A 23,458-nucleotide genomic window follows, 5' to 3' on the forward strand; every position below is an offset into this window, starting at 1 on the left:
CAATCCCCTCCATTGCTCACCTGTTTTTGAGATGTGCTTCCAGCTCACATCGTTGCATTACCTCCTGACATACTGAAGAAAAGGGACACAAAACAAACAATTTATCTAACAGTTTATGAACGAGAATACTGGATTTTTTGCAGAGTTTAAAATGGAGCCTTTTTCGATCCAATGGACAGAAATCCTTCTCCTGCAAAAAGTTCCTTAGGCACTTGTAGCAGAATGTGTGTCCACAAGGGGTGTCTAACGGCTGCAACAAAGGCTGAAGGCAAATATGGCAGACCAAGTCATCATCCACTTCATTCTGATAGTTGTACAAATGATTCTCCCTTGTCCAATGTTGCTGGCCACATTCAAAACACAGAGGGTTCAAGGAGGAAGTCTGCTCTACTGAAACCATCTCATCATTTGTAGTACCCATTGTACAACATATGGTGCAGGTTTTGTTTCTTCATCAGTTAGACTTGTTGTGTAGTCTTGATTTTTTACAGTAAGGTGACTTATTCTTATGCTCGTTAATGAAAGTTCATTTTTCTGCAACATACAAGAAAATTAAAGTTATTCACGCTGTGCTACAAATGAGCAATATGAAAATACTGTTTAGAACAGTTTAAATTGTTCCAGTTTATCAAAATATTTATTAAAAATGCCCCAATTAGATTAATGGATATAAATTTTATTTTTCTTTCCAGAAATCCATCATAAAAGGGTTACAATGAAACAAACCCATAACACTAATTTTGTATTACAATAGAAACATTTTATTGCTACGTAACAGCTGTAATGTAATACAATTCCAATTATTGTGTAGCTTTTGCCTCCAAGAGGATTGTGGGTTAACAGCAAGGATACTATATTATATTATTTTAGATTAAAACAAAACAATTAGTTTTACTAACTAACACAAATATATTCCACTGTGAACTGAGGTTATGAGGCCAATTAATCAAATGTATACTCTAAAACATGAAGAAAGGAATTTCTTCAGCAACCTCAATAGCTGCTCAGTCTGTGGCATCCCATTAACAAAATACTGTTCACATGCCACATTGTGCCTATACGTTCTTAATTAGTGGATTACTGCACATTGAGGGTAACTAATTCTACCCAATATTATACATTTGATTCAAAATGTAGTAAAAGGCCGGGAAAAAGGTATGGTGTAAACTGATCATAAATTGTGCATAACTATTGACACCACACAATCAATATGTTTGCTTTTACATCTAATGAAGTTAAACATAGCACACTCACATAGAAAGAATTTACACCTAACTAGGATACTCAAATGTCAGTCAAAGTCAATATTTAGTCCTTGCTTATTATGAGATTTATTTTCCAAACCTTAAGCATGTTAACTTTATTAATAAATAATGAGATATACATGGCCAGGGAACTACACAGCCTAGTCACCCTATCACAGAAGTTTCAGTTCTACAGTAGACCTAAAGTTCATACAAATACTGATTGGGCTCCTCACCAATTCTTATTCCAATTTTCTCTCCCTTTACAAAAAAAATAAATAATAATTACTTCTGCCTCCAAGTAGCTTTGTGACTATAAACATTTTTATTTATAAAACAAATCTAATGTATTTTAGGCTTTTTATTTCTCTAAACAGCTGTTAGTCCTTCAAGATTTTCCTGCATTGCAAAAACTTTTTTTTCCTTTTTGCTAGACTGCACATTCTAACCTCACACAGCGGAACACAAGACTTAGGGCACATTTTGCAAGGATTATGATATTCTTTGATGCAAAAAGGATTCAATAGCAATTTGTAATCCAGGATTCTATACTGCTGTGGAAATTGATGCTCCTCATTGCCCTATCTTGTAGTAGATAATGTGCACCTTTGGCAAAGGATTTCATGAGGGAATAGGATAACAGTTTTTTGTTACTAGTGACAGTGAATGCAGAACTAGATGACATGGAAACCAGCCTTCAATATATTACGCAAGAAATCTGACAAAAAATTTGACAAGGAACCTTGTGTCTAGGGCCTCTCTCTATACAGAATCTAATTCCCTTAACTTTACGTCCACACTGGTCATTAAAATAATATAGAAGGTGTGGGACTTTCCTAAGGACTGCTCTCTACACATAAAATCAGTAAAAAAATAAATGTTCTAGAAAACGTAGTGTGACAGACCCAGACAGACCGTTTCCCAGTCTTGAAAGGATCCATTCCCTCCATGGCTAGTGAAAGCCATTATTCAGTATCCTGTAGCCAGCATGACTATGTACAACTGCTGAAATGTCTCCTAGAATTATAGTATTAGCTAAAGAAAACTGCAAACAAGTGGAAAAAAAGCTGTAGGGGGGAAAAAAAAGGAAAAGTGTTCTGACTTTGTCTTTCAACACATATAATTCACCAGAAAATAAGTCTCCTGGGATTTTTGTGAGACAGCAGAATAGCGCAGGTGGTACCCTTGTTGCTATAATAAAATGCCTTGTCCCTTAGGCAACTGCCTGTGACTGGATATCCAACCGTGCAAAAAATATTTAGCAAGTTCTTTTTTGTCTAAAATTGGTCTTATTTATGGGTCTTTTGGTTCTGATTTACTGATATAACTACAATTCTCAGTCAATCATCTCAAATTCCTGAAGTGGCTTGAAATGTTGTCTGTTTCGGGTTTTTCTGGGGGGGAACTAGATTCAAATGCCATGATTTTCACCTTTTTTTCTGGAACAATACTATAAAACATTAATAGTACAAACAACAGCTGTGCCCTCCCTCACATTAGTGTACTGTCCCCTTCATGCATGACAAAGAACAGACTCTATTATTTCACAATTTAAAGACGACTATGTATTTCTGAATGAATGCCTGGAAGAATTTAAACTAGCCCGGTTCAAAATTTCACATTAAGAAATTGGAGGATTAGTTCTTAATAATTATTTATCATTTTTAAAACTGTACAACAGATTTTTCCCTGATCCCAAAATACAAAAATTTTTAAAACTAACTGTTTTACATTCTCAGTTCCTCTTAAAAGTTTCACATCCCAGAGTTTTTCCAGTTACATGTGCTACTCTGCACCTTTTCTTTCAACAAAAGGAAAGACCAATGAGTACCCTCTCAATGACTGCCACCATTACTCCTTTGCTGTACTCAGTGGCCTCCCTGCATGGCATCAGCTTCTCTCCAAGACTGAAACGATCCAGCTTTCATTGCTATATAACTAACTGATATAACAATTTATTTTGGTATGGACATTTGCTCATTAAATATCATGTATATAAAACCAATCAAACGATATCCAATTGAAAGCTATGAAACCAAACTGATAGTAAAAAAATAACCAGCTCTGTTCCCCCTTGTTCCAGGGCTGTTCTATGCTGGCCTGTTCCCCCAGCCTCAGGGCTTCTCTAAATTGGGCTGGCTACCAACAGCCCTAAGGTGCTACTCTACTTTCTGAGGCATAGAGATGCCCTCTTTCCCCAGCAGCTCTGGGTAGGGAAGGTGTAGGAGTTACTATGGAGGCTTTACTCAACCAGCAGTGCCTAAATATAGGGCATCCTAATGCAACCAGATAGAGGAAATCTATTCTGGCAGGGTGATGCATAGCTGCTCTAACACAGCCCAAGAGATAGCTAGATGAAATAATAACTACATGAACAAATCACAACGCCTCATTCATCAACATGTTGGGTCACAGGATATGTTGACTAAGGACAATATATGTTATAAGAGTCTTTAAAGATTTCTGAATCCTCTTCTGTTCTGGTTCTTGTACTGCACCCATCACCATGCTAGCTGAGCACGAGGTAGCTGTTATTATATTTATTCTCCATAATTACATATGATTTTACATTTTCAAACCTTCATACAAATATAAAATAACCTTCATACCACCCAAAAGGTATGCACCACCCCTGTATTGTGTAGATGACGAAACAGGGAGAGGTTTAATCACTTGCCCCAAACTACAGCAGAGCCAAGATTAAAAATTAGAAATTCCTGGTGTCATAGTTTCAGGGTAACCACACCTGTATCCCCCTACTCAGTGAGTCCACTCCCGGAGTGCCCAATCAGGTCTCCAGCCATCATCTGTCTCTGGGCAGGCACTCTTGTCCCACTCCCTTTTGACTGGGGGCTTTACAGGCTGCAAAGGTCCCTGCCTTACACTGTGATACCACCAGCAAGCTGGTCTGCCTAAAGACCAATGTCACCCACACACCTCCTGCGTGTGGTGCTCTGTCCCATCTAGGGGCACTGAGACCAATTAGAGAGATATTAATGAGTCTGCTCTACAGCCTTAGCTAACAGAAGTATAGCTTTTATCTCATGCAGTAGAGGCTCATGCATTTAGCTCCAGGCGTCCCAGGTTCGATCCTGCTCACCGACAACCGGGGTCCGTCGGTGTTACACCAGCACCTGTCCTTTGCTTTATCTCCAAGGGCTGTGAACAGTGTACTGCCAGCAGTTACAAGTTACTGCACAGCTCTTTCTAGGCAAACGCCTTTATTCTTATGGTAAAAGCATTACAGAGAAAACATTTAAAAAAAAATCAAAGCACACTAAAAGCTTACCAGAGGTCACCATTAGTCTTATAGGGCTACAGTAGGCCAAAGTCCTTCCAATCCTTCTGCAAGGGTTGGGGCCCCCCTTGGACAGAAGGCCCTGAGTCAGTTTAAACACAGCCTTTTGATATCAAAACTCCTTTCTCTTTGTTCGTCTCTGGAAAACCCAGTTTGAACCAGTATATGTGAGCCTCCTGAGTGTGTGGTACCTCTCTGGAGATATTTACAATCCTGAATTATTCATCTTAATCATCTGCCATTGTTTTTGATTTCTAGAGAAGCTGCAGTAGTCCTCCGCCCAGAGTTGCATACAATACCTGGCCCACAGTGACACACAAATCATTTATAAACTAAAGACAATATGGTCCACACGTATATTGCATGGGATTGCATTATCTGTCACACCTAGTTCCCAGTGCAATGTTCAGTCCAATATCATGCTTACCAGTAAATACAGTAACTAATTTGGTGACTCTGATAGCTGTTTCAAGTAGGCAATAGTATGACTAGATAATTAGAGATGGCAGAAACGCTTCCATATTTAATCTCATCATATTTTTCATGACAAACATCTGGTGCTGTCATAAATATAAAGGGAAGGGTAAACACCTTTAAAATCCCTCCTGTCCAGAGGAAAAGCCCTTTCACCTGTAAAGAAAGGGTTAAGAAGCTAGGATAATCTCGCTGGCACCTGACCAAAATGACCAATGAGGAGACAAGATACTTTCAAAGCTGGAGCGGGGGAGAAACAAAGCTTCTGGGTCTGTCTGTGTGATGCTTTTGCCGGGGACAGAACAGGAATGGAGTCTTAGAATTTAGTAAGTAATCTAGCTAGATATGCGTTAGATTAGGGTTTCTTTAAATGGCTGAGAAAATAAGCTGTGCTGAATGGAATGGATATTCCTGTCTTTGTGTCTTTTTGTAACTTAAGGTTTTGCCTAGAGGGATTCTCTATGTTTTGAATCTAATTACCCTGTAAGGTATTTACCATCCTGATTTTACAGAGGTGATTCTTTTTACTTTTTCTTCTATTAAAATTCTTCTTGTAAGAAACTGAATGCTTTTTTCATTGTTCTTAAGATCCCAGGGTTTGGGTCTGTGGTCACCTATGCAAATTGGTGAGGATTTTTATCAAACCTTTGCCAGGAAGGGGGGTGCAAGGTTTTGGTGAGGATTTTTGGGGGAAAGACGTTTCCAAACGACTTTTTCCCAATAATAAACCTGGTCAGACGTTTGGTGGTGGCAGCGAAAGTCCAAGGGCAAAAGGTAAAATAGTTTGTACCTTGGGGAAGTTTTAACCTAAGCTGGTAAAAGTAAGCTTAGGAGGTTTTCATGGAGGCCCCCACATCTGTACCCTAGAGTTCAGAGTGGGGAAGGAACCTTGATAGGTGCTATAGAATAAGAGCAGTGCTCCATGTCAATTCCCACTGCCTACATTGCCTGTCAGCCGACTCAGCAGGTACAGCTTCTGTTTTAATTATTGAAAATATACAGTAAAAATACCCATGTAAATGAAGCAGAACTAGAAACAATACTCTGATGGCTTTATAAGGGCTGTATTAATGATTCAGATATCTGGGGCTTCATTATATTCATATGCAGGAAAACAGATTTTAAAAGTAATTTTAAAGTAATCCTGTAAGATTTTACTCTGAAAATACTAAAAGTTTATCCCAATTCTAACTTTGGGTATTTATTATTACTAATTATTATTATTTGTATGGAGCATAGGAGCCCCAGTCATGGCCCAGGACCCCATTGTGCTAGGTGCAGTACAATCACAGAAGAAAAAGACAGTCCCTGCCCCCAAAGAGTAAGTATAAGAAAATATACAACAAATGGATACAGATAAAGTGACTGGGCAGTATAAGGAAACAATGGGACAATATTGGTCAGCATGATAGGTTGTGGTCTCAGCACACCAGCAGCTTAACCATTGTCAAATTTTTTGTAGGATATAAACTATTAAAATGCTATGATGCCACAGGAAGGTGTCTGGTAAGTCAAAAATCAATAACTTTGCTGGAGAGGCAGAAGTGCTGACCAAAGCCCTGGCAGATTTCTGTTAAAGGTCTTTTTATCCAACATGCACATTTTCAGACTGACGTTCAGCCCTATCGTATCCAGGAAAATTAAAATATTAAGTTCACAAGAATAAGCAGGCCTTTTGTATTCAAGCAAATAAAATTACATCCCAATGGTAAGTTTTGTATATGGCCAGAATTATACCAGAACCAAACAATGCTGGGCTCAAACTACTGTCATCGATTTACATTGTCTTTTCCACCTACTCTAAGTATCTACTTTCCATAAAAACAATGCCCATATAATAATTATACTTTACAATTAAATCTGTGCTCATAGTAGACTGCATTTGGACAGTGCATCGACTTCAGAAAATTTCAGGAACATACTGCAGACAATGCTTTTGTTTTTATGCTTCAGGAATTCAGTTTTAAGGTTTTTAAATAAGTCACATCTCTAGGAAAAGTACTTTTAGCTACTTCAGCAGGAAGGCAGTTTTACTGGGTAACAAATGAAGGATCACCTAAATCTGGTGAATGCAGATTATGGAAGAGTCAACACTACGGAAACTTGCATTTCATATTTGTGGTGTGCTACGTTTCCATAGTAACAAAGAGCTACAGGCTTTAATTACAGCAGCTCCTTTAAACAGAGGTCTCTTGCAAGGACACCTGCTGTATGTTTTCTTATAAAAAGCTAAGACTCTGGAATAATTGGATCAATGCAATATCATTGTAACTTTACATTCTGTGATCCACTTGTCTAGACTGATAGGATCCAAGTAGTGATCCTATCAACTAAAGGAAAAGATGCACGGGAAGGAGAAGCAGGTACACTCTAAATCAGGGGTGGGCAAACTATGGCCCGCGGGCTGCATCCAGCCTGTCAGACCTTTTAATCCGACCTTCGAGCTCCCGCCGGGGAGCAGGGTCAGGGGCTTGCCCTGCTCTGGGCTCTAGCCAGGGAGTGGGGTCTGGGGCTTGCCCCACTCCGCGCGTGCTGTGGCTCCATGTGGCTTCTGGAAGCAGCGACACGTCCCCCTCCAGCTCCTACACACAGGGGCAGCCACGCGGCTCTGCGCGCTGCCCCGTCCGCAGGCCCTGCAGCTCCCATTGGCCAGGAACTGTGGCCAATGGGAGCTGCAGGGGTGGTGCCTGTGGATGGGACACTGTGCAGAGCGGCCTGGCTGGCACTGCGCCTCTGCGTAAGAGCCAGAAGGGGGACGTGCTGCTGCTTCCAGGAGCTGCTTTAGGTAAGTGCTACCTAGAGTCTGCACCCCAACCTCCTCCCATGACTCACCCCCTGCCCCAGTCTGGAACCCCTTCCATACCCTGAACCCCTCATTTCTGGCTCTACCCTGGAACCTGCACCCCCAGCCCAGAGCTTGTACCCCCTCCCACACCCCAATACCCTGACTCACAGCCTGGAGACCACTCCCATACTCTGAACCCCTCTGTTCCATCTCCAGCCCGCAGCTACCTCCTGCACCCCAAACCCTTCATCCCTGGCCCCATACCAGAGCCTGTACCTCCAGCCGGAGCCCTCACCCCCCCCACCTCAACCCCCCTGCCACACCCCAACCCCCAATTTCATGAGCATTCATGGCCCACCATACAATTTCCATACCCAGATGCTGCCCTCAGGCCAAAAAGTTTGCCCCTCCTGCTCTACATGAAAGTAGCTTGGAAGGTGCCAGAAAGGAACCCTATTAAACCGGGCAGCAACTACAAAAGACCAAATATTTAGCCAGAAGTATTTGTTCAAAGTGTGCAAAAATCATCAAGTGGCCACCTTCCACAACCCATTTAGTGGGAACACTCATTTTTGGCTCAGGAGCTTGCAGTAGACTTACTCTAGTCAAACAAATCTGAATGGAAACAGGAGAGATGAGGACTGGTACCTCATAGGACTCTTCAATGAAACGCCAAGCTCCTTATAACACATACAGAGACTACATCAGATAAGTCTCCGACTCAAAGAAAAGGAGAGATCAAAGAAGATAAATCTTTAATTTAAGACACACACACACACACATATATTTATATATTTATTAGATGTGGAAAATTTAGACCGAGCAAGAGACCCTCAAAAAGTTGGAGGAAAAGAGAAACCAAGATGTACAGTAGAATAAACAATGGTGTGAAAGCAGGGAACACCAAGTTATTTTTTTTAACACTTTGTCTATTTGATGCAAAAACACCAAACCCCACTTAGTGACAATCACCAAAATTATGTGTTCTCTCTCCTCCCTTTCAGAACCTACTTCACCCACTCCTGACTGAGGCAGGGAGCAAGAAACTCAGACAAAATTGTTCTAACACATGCAGGACTTCTTAGAAATTTAAAACTAACTCATTGCCGAGCAAGGACATAATATAGGGATTCTGGCACAGGGGTAATATGAGAAGCAAATTTGACTCACACAAGAAACCTAATAGCTGCATTCTGGACACACTGGAGAAAATACGTACAGAAACAAGAAGAAGGCCAACATACAGTACTTTATAAATAAAAAACAGTCAGCACATTTGTACTTAAAGCATGAACAAGTTTTTACGCCATTTATAGAAAACAAATGCTCTATCCAGGCTCTGTTATTGAAAACTCAAAACAAAATATTGTAGTTGTATAGAGTAAAAGTTCAGTCTAAAATATCAAAGTTTTCTAGAAAAGCAGGCCCAAGGTACTTTACACTAGTGCTTTGGACCAAATTAACAGCAGAATGACCTGAACTATATTAAAGACAATGACCATCTGTTGCTGTCAAATATTGAATTTCAGTAGATCAACTTAAAAAGCAAAGCAAACCTGCATACCAGAATCAGACATAAAATACAAATATATTTTGGTGTCATCTGCATAACAGTGAAATATTATCTCAAAGCCTTTAAATAATGGCAGAATATTCTGAAAATGCATAAAGAACTAGAGAGAAGTACAGAACCCCAAGAGATGTTCTACATACCAGTAGTCATAGTTGGACATATATTCAGGATCCACAAGAGTTTAAAAATTCTTTACATTAAAAAAAATCACATCAAAACAAGGATGTAAGAGTTCAAACTAAGACCGTAAACATTCAAGGAGCAATGGGTTTCTATCTTTTTCATACCTGTATTGAGACCCCATGCTACAACACAAAAAAATTATGGGAGCTCCCTCCCATTAACCAGGAAGAAAGGGAAATGGTTGTGAACCCTTGCTTATGACTCCCAGGTTCAAAACCCACATTACAGTGTAATAGTCAGGATATCAAAAGCCAAGCTGGCTATTCTGTGGCCATAATAATCATATGCCATAATGCCAAAATAAATATGCAGAACTTTACAGACCTTACCCATGGCTTCTATTATACCATGAAAATAACACACAAACTTGCCATAAACACAGAGTGTATACCAGAGGGACCTATGGATGTGTCACCATTATACTTCAGACAGATGAAACTAGTAGGTGATTTTTTCCCCTCTCTTCAGCACTGTGCTGTGTTCTATCAGGAAGAAGAGTAAAGTACATTACTTTTGAAATAACAGACTCAATTTCATCTAATAAGGAAAAAAAATGATTCAGGATTATACGTTCACCAAGTCTGAGACCAAAAATTGTTTGTTTTAAAAACAAAGCTTTTTTTTTTTTTTTTTGGTACAAGACTGCAAAATTTAAATAACCTGATTGCTCTCTTAGTTGAAAAAACAATTTCCCCAAGCTTAAGTAATTCAGCTAAACATGGCTTTTCTCCAAAGTATAGAAAAGCACCAACACAACCTTTGATTAACATCACTGTAAGCGGTAGGATTTTATGTCTGAGAAAAAAAAATTAGTATGCCTGCAGTCAAGAAATTAACAGCAAGGGGATAATTAGCCAGACCGCTTCTTTCCTACTGATTGACTGAATTGCAGAGGGAGGCAGAGAGTGAAAATGTTGCTTATCCATGCATTTATTTTCTACAAGACAATCTATCTAACAGCTTTTCACATTTGGGTTGCCCTTTCTGTTTGGAGAGATTAAAACAGCAGAAAGCCATCAATCAAGAAGCTAAACCTTCTATAAAGCCCATTCCCATGTATCCTGTTCCCAAATGACAGCTTCCACAGAAAAGCAGAACAACTTTAACTACATTAAACATAATGGGCTCCTGGCTACCCAGAATGTAACATACAAAAGACATGATTTGATTAAATTATATAGATTTTTAAAAGTCAGAGGCAGGTGAAAGAAATAAAAAGTGAAGTGTGGCTATATTCCCTTTTCATCTTGCTTGAGAGGTGTCTTAATTGGAGAGCAAGCCCCCATCACATCAGTATCCTAAGGGTCTAAATGAAGACATCCCCAAGGAGATAACTATCTTGGAGCTACCCTGGAGAGAGGGTCAAGGTCTCAGCAGCCACAAGAGGTGAACCCAAAACAGGCAGAAAATAAAGGGAGGGTGGGGGGGAAAGAAAGAATCAATTGCTACCTGCAAGTTCCCCCAGTGGAAGTAGATTCCAGAGTAAGAGTTTTTAGGGTGTCTGTAGGCAGAAACAGGAAACCTGACCCTTCAGACAAACTTACACCACCTTCCATGACAGACACCTACCTCCTTTTTGGCTTCCCCTTCTCTGCCAGTCAGTCAAAGTCTGGATGGCAGTGGGAGTTGAAATTATTTTGTGAGGCAGATTATGCTCAGTAACAAGCTCTTTGGCTCAGTAAAAGGATAAGGAAACTGGGTAAAATATATGATCAAATGTAAAAGAACACTTATCTAAAATGGAGAATTTCTAAGGAGATCTAAACCGGACAGGTGGGAACTCTTGGTTCTGCCCACTCTTCTTGGTGTGAAGGATGGACTCTTGAGATAAAGCAAGGAGATAGTTTTTACAAATGGCTCAGCCCTTGGCAGGGAAAAGGAAGGCCATAGCTCTCCGTCAACAGGCAGGGGGAATCAATATATCATAGGTTACCAAACATTCTCAGAGAAGTGCAGGAAATACTTCCAACCGCAAAGCGTAAGGCACTTTATGCTATGAGGGAGAAGTGTGAGGGGTTATAGAAAGGGAACAAAAGGCATCCTGGGGGACTTGAAGCTTCAGTCACTTGCATCAACTGGCTAAAGGCCATCACTAGCAAGCACTTAAACTGGCCTACAGTCATAACAAAGGAATGCTTCTCCAGAGATCTGGAGACTATTTACTTATTCCCAGGGCACGGTAAATATTACCAGGATGGAGGCAGCTCTTAAAAAATAAATTTACCTTCTTATGTTTTCATGGCAGACTTATCTATACTCTAATTAGCCTACGTCAAGTAAGAGCTGAAAATTAGCATTTGAGTTGCACAGAATGACTGTATTAACTGCAGAGTTATTCCATCTAGTCTGCAGCACAGTGTGATTGTATTAGAGCTAATGAGTTGTGCTACATGCCCTGGTGGATCAGTCAACTCAAGTTAAAAACTACCAACACACTGAAGTTATGAGGTTTTAATGTGTGGATGGGATTTAAGTTGGGGTAACATCTGAGTTAACACTGCAATAAAGACAAACCTCTAGATGGTGGTTGGTCACACCTGAGTTAGATCAACTGAAGTGCTCAGACCCAGGTGCAGATCAAGCGAGTTAACTGCAGTGAAGACATACCAAATGGGTGTTGCTGTAATATAACCAAGTTCATATAGTAAAATAGTGCATGAACAGACAAGAGAGGAAAAATAAATTAGAAATCTGTATCAAGACATCCCCTGACAATGGCCCAACCCAGCACCTCTAAAGTCAATGCAAGGTTTGTCATTGGTTTCAATGGGAGCAGGACTGGCCCCACTTTAGGTCCCAAACCTGCACCGGATGGATGTCTCCTGCACAGAGCCTCACTAAAGTCAACAGGGCTCTGCACAAGAGCTGGGGTCCACTCATGAGGAATTCACAATGCAGCCTCTGGTTTTCCTTGGTTTTTAGTTCTTCTGAATGATTTTCCATTCACTTCAAAGCACCACAGAAGTTTCAGAATGTCACAGGTTTTAGCAGTTGGTATGCTACAGAAACTACAGACCTTTCTGCAAAATTTAAATCCAGAATGCCATGGAAAACACTGGATGCCCTGGTTATGAGTAACTGGACATTCTTATACCACCTAGTTTTAAGTAAAAATCTTTATTGCATGCAAAAGAAATTCTAAGGACAAAAATACAACACTTAAAATAAACAGATACTTATGTGATACAAATCTATACAGTAATAACTTGCAACTTGTGAAAGAAGGCTCAGATGGTTGGGACATGTACACTGTATGGAAGATGGGAGACATGCTAAGTAAGCATTGAACTGGGTACCCGAGAAAGAACAGAGAAAATGAGCAAGGCCAAGGAAGAACTGGCAGAAAACAGTGACAGAGAATATTGAATGCGGTGGCATCACCTGGGAAGAACTACTACAATTAACAAGCGACTGTAATCAGTGAAGGAACTGGACTGCCCAATGTGTCAGCATCACAGGAGGAACTAAGGTCTAACACATATCTGATATAAATCTATCCAATCTACTCAGTAGTAACTTAGAATCATAGAATACCAGGGTTGGAAGGGACCTCAGGAGGTCATCTAGTCCAACCCCCTGCTCAAAGCAGGACCAATCCCCAATTTTTGCCCCAGCTCCCAAATGGCCCCCTCAAGGATTGAACTCACAACTCCTGGGTTTAGCAGGACAATGCTCAAACCACTGAGTTATCCCTTCCCCACAACTTGCTACATTTAGTGAATATTATGAGACACCCATAAAACTTTCTTTTAATTAAATGTTGTGTTTAGAAAGATAAACAGCTCTTTACATATATATATATATATATATATATATATATATATATATATATATATATATATATATATATATTTACACACAAACACCCCTACCCCATCCAGGATTTTAAGAATAGAATTCACACAGAAATTAAATCTCTGTGTGGATATATCCAAAAGAGACAAAGAATATACAAATTAAGATAACATTGCATTTGTATCAGTCAAAAACTGGGCATAATACACTTTCTTACTCCAGTCTTTGTAAGCACATTTCATGGCCGTGGAATTAGAGAGACTTTTAAGGAGCATTTGTTGGATAAAACTGTTTTTCTTAAATCCATTTCCATATCCATTCTATGTCTTAAAGCTTTTTAGTTCTACACCCTTAAAATCCTATTCCAGTCACCATCTTGGCCGGTTGCAATTAAAATAAATAGTAATCCTGGGGTCATCAGGATCCACAGAACAGCAAGGTTCTCTCCATGGTATGTAGTAAGTTAAACAGTACATACACTGGACTGGGAAGTTTGTCCAGTACAGTACATCCCTTGTATCCTACAAGAGTGTTCTTGGGAACAAAGTATTTCTGTATTTCAGCAAGAGGTTATTGAAATACAGTAGAGCAGTGGTTTTCAAACTTTTTTTCTTGTGACCCAGTTGAAGAAAATTGTTAATGCCTATGACCCAACGGAGCTGGGGATGAAGGGGTGAGGGCTGCGGGGTGGGGCTGGCAATGAGTGGTTCAGGGTGTGGGAGGGGGGCTCTGGGCTGGGGGAGCAGGCTCTGGGGTGGGGCTGGCAATGAGTGGTTCAGGGTATGGAGGGGGGCTCTGGGCTGGGGCCAGGGATGAGGGGTTTGGAGTGCAGGAGGGGGCTCCGGGTTTGGGGGGGGGGTCAGGGCTGGGGCAGGGGATTGGGGCGTGGGGTTGGGGTGTGGGCTTACCTCAGGCAACTCCCAGGCAGCGGCGCAGCTAAGGCAGGCTTCCTGCGTGTCCTGGCACCGTGACCGCACTGTACCCCAGAAGTGGCCAGCAGCAGGTCCAGCTCCTAGGTGGAGGCACGCAAGTGGCTCTGCGCAGCTCTCGCCCACAGGCCCTGAGCCCCCCAGCTCCCATTGGCTGGTTCCCAGCCAATGGGAGTGCAGAGCCGGTGCTTGGGGTGGGGGCAGTGCATGGAGCCCCATGGGGCCCCTCCCGCCTAGTAGCTGGACCTGCTGCTGGCTGCTTCCGGGGCACAGCATGGTGTCAGAACAGGTAGGAACTAGCCTGCCTTAGCTGGGCAGCACCGCAGATGGGACTTTTAACGGCCCAGTCAGCCGTGCGGATCAGAGCTGCCGTGACCCAATCCCTTCCAATCCGTGACCTTGTACTGGGTCACGACCTGCAGTTTGAAAACCACTGCAGTAGAGGGTTCAAGTGTAACTGTGAGCAAAGATGTACAGTGTTACCATAATACAGCAACTTAACAGAACAGATTCTGATACACATTCTAGGTTTACTCTTAAACTTGCATGGCAGTCTGGAGCCAGATGTTAAATAACTTGTTTCCACTTGATCACATGGAAGGAAAGCCCAATTTTCAAAACACTGGACACAGAAGGAAAGAATAATCAGTCCTACATGCCAGCAACATCTCTGTTCACTTTTCTTGGAAGTCTAGCTCTTTTTTTGTGGTTAAAACTTAAAGACACAATAGAACATGAGCATGAAAGTGAAAATTACTACTTTGTAATTAAATAGTAGTCAGACTTCATTTCATACAGATGTACAAAAGCCATAACAAGTTTTAGGAAAACCAGAGAAAAAAGTGAATTACAAAAATGAGTAATAAGTACTAATGCAAAACACTAAAATAATTTCACCTAATTACTGGTTCATAAAAGTGGTGTTGTTGTAGCCGTGTCGGTTCTTAGGATATTAGAGAGTCCAGGTGGATGAGGTAATATCTGTTATTGGACCAACTTCTGTTGGTGAGAGAGACAAGCTTTTCAGCTACATAGAGTTCTTCTCCAAACCTGAAGAAGAGCTCTGTGTAGCTCAAAAGCCTGTCTCTTTCACCAGCAGAAGTTGGTCCAATAAAAAAATATTACCTCACCCACCCTGGTTCATGCACGCAACAGATATGGACAAGTACTTCATCCCACAACTAAATATGGAAAAAAAATCTAACTGGGAAAAATCAAGGGGCTCTAATTTGGATTACAGCTGCAGAGTTAGCAAATGAGGGATGTATCATGCTATGATAACATTTACATTGAATGTCAGCCAAAAAAGACAGAAGCCAAGATGTTAAAAAATGGATGCCTACGGTTAGGAGCCTGAAACCATGTTTAAGATCCTAAATAAACTGCTGGATTTTCAGAAGTGCCAAGGTCCCTGCAGCTCCCTTTTACTTCACTGGGAACTGCTGGCTCCTCAGCACTTGAAAAATCAGGCCACTTATTTAAAAAGCCTAACTTCATGCATGCATATTTGAAATTCTTGGTCAATGCTCCAATGACAGAGAGAGAATGCGTGAAGACAGTCAATAATATGGGGAAGCAGTCAGCCCTTTCCTCCTTCCTCCTATAGTCTTCTAGGCATTCTTAAATTTGGCACTGCAGATTCTAACAAGGATACTTTGGACTATACTCCCCCTATGCTATTTGCCCAGTTCCTAAGGGCTATGTCACAACTTCCAGACCTACTTTGGGTACTCATGATTATGGTCTTGAAGCATGGTACTACAGGATGCAATACTTCTGAAAGCAGTTCTTTAAGAAATTACATTCTATCATTGGAAATAACCTGCCTATGTGCACGTAAGACACACAGGGTTGGAAATTCAAACTTTTCTTGACAGGGTAGGTTGGCATAAAGATAAAATTCTAACTCATACTTCTTTCTAAAGTCTATAGAATTTTCTCCCCATCCCAAGCTAAATGTTCCAAAATCTTTTTGTAACAAATAAGATACCTACACAAAGTAATATTTTGCATGTCTATCAAGATCTCAGTGTGAATGCAGTGCAGATTAGAAATGGGAATGGAGCTTTTCAGCGGTAGATTACTTTTTCAAAAATCCAGATCTGGTAGTGACTCAGGGCTGCCACCATCTCACAGAAACTCAGTACCTTGTGTGACATGAGTCTCACTCCAGTCCCCAAAGGACAAGTGGAGTCTTTCCACACAATTCACCCACAAATGACAGCCTCGCTAGCAAAAAAAAAAAAAAAAAAAAAGCCACATAGTAACTGATTATGGAAAATTAACTACTTTCAATTCTCACCCTTCTAGGTGGCCTCTTCCTGGTCAGATTTAAGGCATGTTGGCAGGCAGTATGAGGAAATCTGCATTGCTGCTGCCCAAACTGTTCCTGTTCTGTGAAGAGACAGAGAACTTCAGTCTCATAGGCTGTCAGTCATCAGCTTTATGATAATTAATTTGCAGGTCGAACTTTGTTAACCCAGAGTTAAGGTTCAGCAGAAATAACACTAACCTTTTGGAAAATGTTCTTAAAGGATTGCCACACTTTTAAAAGTAAAAAACAAAAAACCCTGAATTTTAGTAGCTCTGGAAACCAAAAATTAACATTGCACTTTAAAATTAACCATCTAAGAACTAGAGATGTAAAACCCACCTTTGTCCATCAAGAATACACAATTTCATTTAATCAGTAACATAACTAAGAACACTTTGTGGTAGAATACCTTACTCTCACTTGTAGTATATTAGAAGACATTTAATTAAAAAAAAAGGGTCAGAGAACCAGCCCTCTCTCTAATGACTATTCAGCTAAGGCAGCGTGAACAGAACTTATTCCACCTGTGGTTAGGAAAAAAAATCCAGGGATTCTGAAAAGGACTTTAGTTGAATGATCTTGGGTCTTGTCTACAGACTAGAAACACTCTACAACAGAAGAATAGCGTACTGTACTAAAAAGCCCCTTCTAGCCAAGCCACTTCCATTTGGGAGCTTCAAAACTGAGGACATCGGAAACACACAGACTTGCGGGCTGTCTACACAGACCAGTTTAACTAAAGGGCGTGATTTTAAACCACTGCAAAATCCTGTGTAGACACTTGTTTTGAAGAATTTCATCTCAGTTTAGCTTAAGTCAATTCCTTTCTGACTTAAGATAAAAGGAAATAAAGCATTATTAAAATATAATTGTCTATACACGATTTTGCATTGGTTTCACTAAAGCTTTTTTTAAAAATGATCTAAGTTAAACAAGTGCAACTTTCTCATGTAGACTAATTAATAGAGTCAGTATTTTTTTCATTCTTAATTTGAGTATGATATGATCTGTGAGATTGTTACAGTTCAAGGCCTGATCTCATAGTTTTTCTGTGTTGGGACTCCTGGACTTCAAATGGGAGTTTTGTATGGAAAAGGCAACAGGATAGAGAATTAACATGATGGCTCAAATACATTTCACTTGGGCTATCTTTTGGAGACCATAAATGTGATGATTTCACTATAAAGTATTGTTCCACATGAATTATTAATACGATTATTGTTGCATCACATTAAGTTTAATAAACAAATGATGCTAATTGTAAAGCTCCCAGACACACTCTTGGCCATTTTATTTTTCTGTAGTTTCTTCCATGTCAAAATGCTCCTTAGTTTAGTGATAGTTAAAACAATGGAAAACCATTGAACAAGGACTAGACTGAACGCAAGCCTGGGCAGTTGCAGGGGCCAAGGGGTTTCCCACAGGTCTGATAAACGCAGGGGCAAGGGATTGATTGGATCACAGGTGTGTGTGACACAGAAGCACCAGAAACACCTCAGAATGACAGGTTTCAGAGTAGCAGCCGATGAAGTGAGCTGTAGCTCACGAAAGCTTATACTCAAATAAATTGGTTAGTCTCTAGGGTGCCACAAGTACTCCTTTTCTTTTTACCTCAGAATGAGACAGAGAAGGCAATAAGGAAGCCTCAGAGGAGCACTTGCAGCATGTCCCTGAGAAAAAGCTAAGAGAGCTTTGGAGAAGAGTGCTATCTGGACAGAAGTTTGGAACTGGGAGCAAAGAAACTGTATGCAGTTTGATTTCCACTTTGTCCAGGAAAACAGTACTTTGTTTTATTTGTAAATAAAACAGGATTGCATCAAAGAAATACCTGACTCCATCATCAAGTTCTCTGCTTAACAGAAATAACCCACAAAAGTTTTGTGATAAAACTCCAAATTTTGGCTGCTTGCATCAAAAGGAATAACAGTATTATCTTCTGCAAGGATCTCCATTTGAAAATATCAAATATGATTGCTTCAAAATACAAAGCTAGGAGATATTGATTGGGTAATTTTTACTAGCAGGAAGTTCTGTAAGATGAACAGAATTAGAAAAAAAGAAAACTAAATAATAGAGGAATGCAGCTTTGTTTCAAAATGTCTTGATTTACTTTTCTTTTTAATTTAGTAGTGCATCATTTTGAGTGAAGTTTTTAGGAGGTGATTCTTCACATCAAATTTTTGTATTTATTTTGCAATGGACAGAAAACAAATGAAATCAAAACCTTTCTTCATAAAGTAGCTCAAATTACTAAATTAAAGTTTAACAATATTTCTATGCTGGCTACCGTGAAACCTTATGGATAACTATATAGCTATTACTGTATGTATCCTAGGAGACCAAAGCGATCTTATGTTTAAAGACTTAATTCCCTACCCAAGTCCTAATACAAATCACATGGATCTATAAATAAAACAAGTAGCCTTGACAAAGGAGAAAGTTGACTTTTTATTTTGGGCCAGAATGTATGTTAACCTTCACTTATGGCTTATTATAAGCATAGTTTCCTATTGCATATTACCGTCCTTCCCTCCCTGTGTCCCCCACTCTTTTCTTACTACAAGGTGCTAGAAATCTCTTTTTGGCTTCCTAAATTATATTATATATATATATATACACACACACACACACACAGTTTTTTTAAAGAAACTTGGATTTTTCAAACCAGAGTGGCTAGAATTCTCTGATCTTAAAAATATATCTTGTGAAAATTACCAAAACGGTCTCCTGTTCTTAGAATCTAAATTCAGATTACTGACCAAACTGTCCAGCAAGATTATCCTGTAAAATACAACAACATGCAGAACCTAATAATTTAGGAAGGCATCTTCAAAAGTACATATTTTTTCAAAATGAAATAAAAGGGCATAAAACAGCTAATTTGAGACAGATCAGATTTGTGTAGATGTTACATCTTGTCTGAATATTTTGTGCATTTGAAACATGCAGCATTTGAAAATATTTCCTGTAATTCTTGTTTGTCAGGCACATCACTGGTTCTAACATAGATTATCTAATTGTAAGTCCAACCTCTGAAGCACAATTTCTTCAAAAATGCAGAACAGAACATAGGAAACACCCAGGTAGGATTTCTTACAAATCCTCTGCAGACAGAGAGGCAGACAGCAGAGAGGATGTATTGCAAAACCTGTGAACATAAAGCATGCCAGTACCCTTCCTTAATCTTTTTTAGTCACATATTTTTACCCTTTCATTTCAGAATTTTGACAGAAGTATAAACATACCTGCACAATATGAAGGAAAAGAAGAACATACATTGTTGTTCCCAATGGAGAAAGAGGATATCACATGACGACAGTGAACTTCAAGGGAAAAGGTTGTCAGCATGCTGGTATAAGTGAATACACCAGTGGGTAATTAAAATAGGACCAGCCCCCTCTGTAACTACTGGAGTGTAACACAGGCTTTGATTTATTTAAAGCAAGTAAACACATCTGATCTCATAACGCTGTATGATGCTAGTCCAGCCTCAATAGCTAGAGTTCCACTAAACTAGAGTGGCACCTGCCAATGGTTAAAGGATCTGTATTTAATATGTCTTTTTTCAAAAAATAAATCAGATGCTAAAATTAGCTTCAAGCAGAAACTTGGCCTACAAGTTCTCATGAACATGTAATGAAATAGCATCATGATATGTAATATGCAGCATTTTAAAGACACATCAAGAGCATGTATGTATCACAGATAGCAAGAACAGTGCCATAATACCTCATGCATATTAGCTGTAAATCATGGACAGCATATTTCTGAGCCACTGTATTAACAATATTACGTAAAGCCTAGTGTGATGGAGTATACAAACTCCACACTGGGCTGGAAAGGGTTAAAGGACAGTACTGGGCCCTGGTAGTCCCACCCCGCTGCAGGGCCCAGGTAGCCCCTCCCCCCTGCAGAACATGCTGCAACTGGAGACAGGGTTGAAAATGGAGCAACCTAGCACAGAAAGGGAGTCTGAGGATAGTGTGAAGGCTCCTGACAAAGGGGCCGGAGAAGCCTTCCTGAAGAAGCAGGACTGTATGCTGAGCCCAGTTAGGGCTCACGGTTTGGTTTCTTTTTAATTTTCTTTTTTTCCCTTATCCGGGACCAGAAGCTGAAGGAGGAAAGCGGCAGTAGGAAGTGACCAGGGAGGATAGCTCAGAGAGCCCCTTTGGAGGCCAAACACTGCTGATACTCCTATGGTCACAACCCTTTAGAGGGGGCAGGCCCAGGCTCCCTTACCACAGCTCCGAAGGCTGGGTGTGCATTAACCACTAGGCCATCCAGTCCATCAAGGACCCAATTATACCTGGCCTGACAAAATAATGGTCCAAGAACATTTAATGTCTGTTTTCCTTCTCTGCACCCTTTTTTATTTAAAAAAAACAAACCCTATTATTAAAACAGGAGATTAATCACAAAAGTGATATTAAAATTCTCCCACAACTTTGCGTAGGTGATGAAAATATCTCAGGACAGTTTGATCTTAAGTATCATTTGTGTTATAACATCTAGTCACAATGGAAGAATTCAGCATGGAAAGCCAGCCTTACACCTGAAAATTACTCTGCTTTTGTTGCTTCAGTCTCTCTCACAGAAGTCTGTTTTGTATTTTTAACACTAGATATATTGCATATTAGCACAGCTATTAACTACAAACTATTACCTCCTACTACATCAGCCACTATTTTTATAATGCTGAATATTTCATTTTTGAACTTCAATATTCCCTCTTTTCCAGTTTAATATGTCACAATTATAATAAACACTGTGCTGTACATAGAAAAAATGTATAATAAATGCAATAGGCTTCTAAAGATGACATTTACTATCTCCTTTAAAGATACATGCTTATTTCTGATTCTTTAGTTCACTTTATTAACAAATGCCAAACAGTAGAAAATATGCTCTGGTTCTAAAGGGCTCAAATTCAGCCTCTTGGGGTTGCTTCTACGGACTTTTGGGGACACTCAGGAGCATAGTCTGGTCTCTATGCTGAGGGGGTACTTCCCTCTCAACAGCTGTCATGTAATGATTAAAGTAACACAAAAGTGGTTCCACTTTTTCCTTCCAGCTTGACAAAGGCTCATAGGAATGACATTGGAGGGTGTGTCATAACCAAGGGTGCTGGTTCCTTCCTGGCTAGTAAAAACGACCTACACGGTCCAGATACAATATCTCCCTGGCTGAGCTCTGGAGCCGTCAAAGTTAAATACAAGGGCTTGTTGGGCTGAGAGTGTCATCCCTGCACTCCCACAAGATAATAGAAGGGACATGGAAGGTGTTAAGGAGACTTTGTCCTTCAATTAGTGATGACGGTCTTACATACAATGGTGCATCTTATATATATACACACATGGTCTCTTCCCCAAAGAGCTTACCTTCTCCAAACCAACTGGGAGTGGAAGCTCCCTTGAGGTATCAAGGGTGAAACAGGAAAGCTCCCTCTGCTATAAATGAAGGGAGGAGGTAGACAGCTAGGGCTTTCTTTCTTCTACTCTTTTCTGCCCTTCGATAGGGGTGTACACAGGGGTGACTCCGTGACCTAGCACTGCAATAATTTCTGTAGGCTATCCCGCCACACTAGAGGGTTTAAAGAGAAGGAGAGAAAAGAAAGATGGATCCAGAACAGGGAGCACTAATGTATGGAAGAACGTAGCTGTTTTTTACTACTTCCCCTTTCCAGAGCACCATACACATCCCATATAAGCCACTTTGTAGGATCTTAAATGGAAATATTTAACTCATTTTACAATTCCTCAACCTTTTTCTTTATATGGGAAAAGCTTCCTTTCAACTTCTGCAATCTTTATGAAAGCTGAAAAGAATCAGCCTTTAGCAAGCTAAGAAAACAAAGCAAAATACAATCAAGGCAATCCCTCCTTTTTCTACCTTTGGATTTTTCTGTGGTAAAAACTGTGGTTCTTCCATTGATATTCCTTCTTGCATTCACAAAACTCAAATAACTTTGTGCTCCTACTCTCAGCTATCAAACTCAATTTGGCCGAACACGAAACAGAATAACATCTCAATTTATAAGCCATCCATCTCCCTCTCTAACAGCCTCATACAAAACATTCATTTATACGTGCTATGGGGCATGCATAATTTAAAACTGAATGGGAACTTCAGGCGCAACAGTCTCCACTGAAATGTTGTTGACTAGACTAAAAGCATTTCCTTACAGACACATAGATACCAAGATAAGCCTCTGTGGCTTGTCACTGTAGTCACATAGAATCATAGACTATCAGGGTTGGAAGGGATCTCAGGAGGTCATCTAGTCCAACCCTCTGCTCAAAGCAGGACCAATCCCCAATTTTTTCCCCAGATCCCTAAATGGCCCCCTCAAGGATTGAACTCACAACCCTGGGTTTAGCAGGCCAATGCTCAAATCACTGAGCTATCCCTCCCCCCATTGCTATGCCAGGACATCTACTGCCACTTTCTAAAGGAATGCCTAGGGATCTCTGGTCCCACCTGTCCTCTTCTATCAGCCACCCTGGGATGATATAAACATTTTTACATATAATTAGCTCTCTGCCCATCCACTGTAGGTCAGCCATTTCCAAATACAAATGGTAACATTAACTACTGTTTCCAGCAGTGTCTCTACTAAACTAGGTCTCTACTTAAAATAATTAATTAGCATGTTATGTTTTATATGTAACAATTCCTGATCTAATAGTGAAATCTATACTTACAGGCATCTGCTATTTATGTTTACTGATACCAAAAGTTAACAAAATCTCAGTCCTTGTGTCCTTTTCTTTCATATTAACTCACTGTGTTGTGGGCCGTTATCCAGAGTCCTGCACTTACCCAGCTGTATTAACTGCATTGCAATAAACCTTCTAAGACAAAAA

At 40.2% G+C, this 23,458-nt stretch overlaps 1 protein-coding gene across 5 annotated transcripts in view; it reads right to left on the reverse strand.

Annotated features, from left to right (window-relative positions):
- LNX2 (ligand of numb-protein X 2) overlaps positions 1-23,458 on the reverse strand; it is a 93,814-nt gene that overhangs the window by 38,984 nt on the left and 31,372 nt on the right. For 3 of the 5 annotated variants that reach the window (XM_073340627.2, XM_073340597.2, XM_073340637.1), the window contains exons 2-3: positions 16,584-16,675; positions 21-534 (exon numbers count right to left, since the gene is read on the reverse strand). In XM_073340627.2, the coding sequence (XP_073196728.1) occupies positions 21-421 (401 nt within the window). In that variant the 5' untranslated portion in view covers positions 422-534; positions 16,584-16,675. The remainder of the gene's footprint in view (positions 1-20; positions 535-16,583; positions 16,676-23,458) is intronic. The other 2 variants (XM_073340607.2, XM_073340617.2) reach the window with 2 other exon arrangements.

The sequence above is a fragment of the Lepidochelys kempii genome, chromosome 1, assembly GCF_965140285.1.
Source record: "Lepidochelys kempii isolate rLepKem1 chromosome 1, rLepKem1.hap1, whole genome shotgun sequence".
Lineage (NCBI taxonomy): Eukaryota > Metazoa > Chordata > Testudines > Cheloniidae > Lepidochelys > Lepidochelys kempii.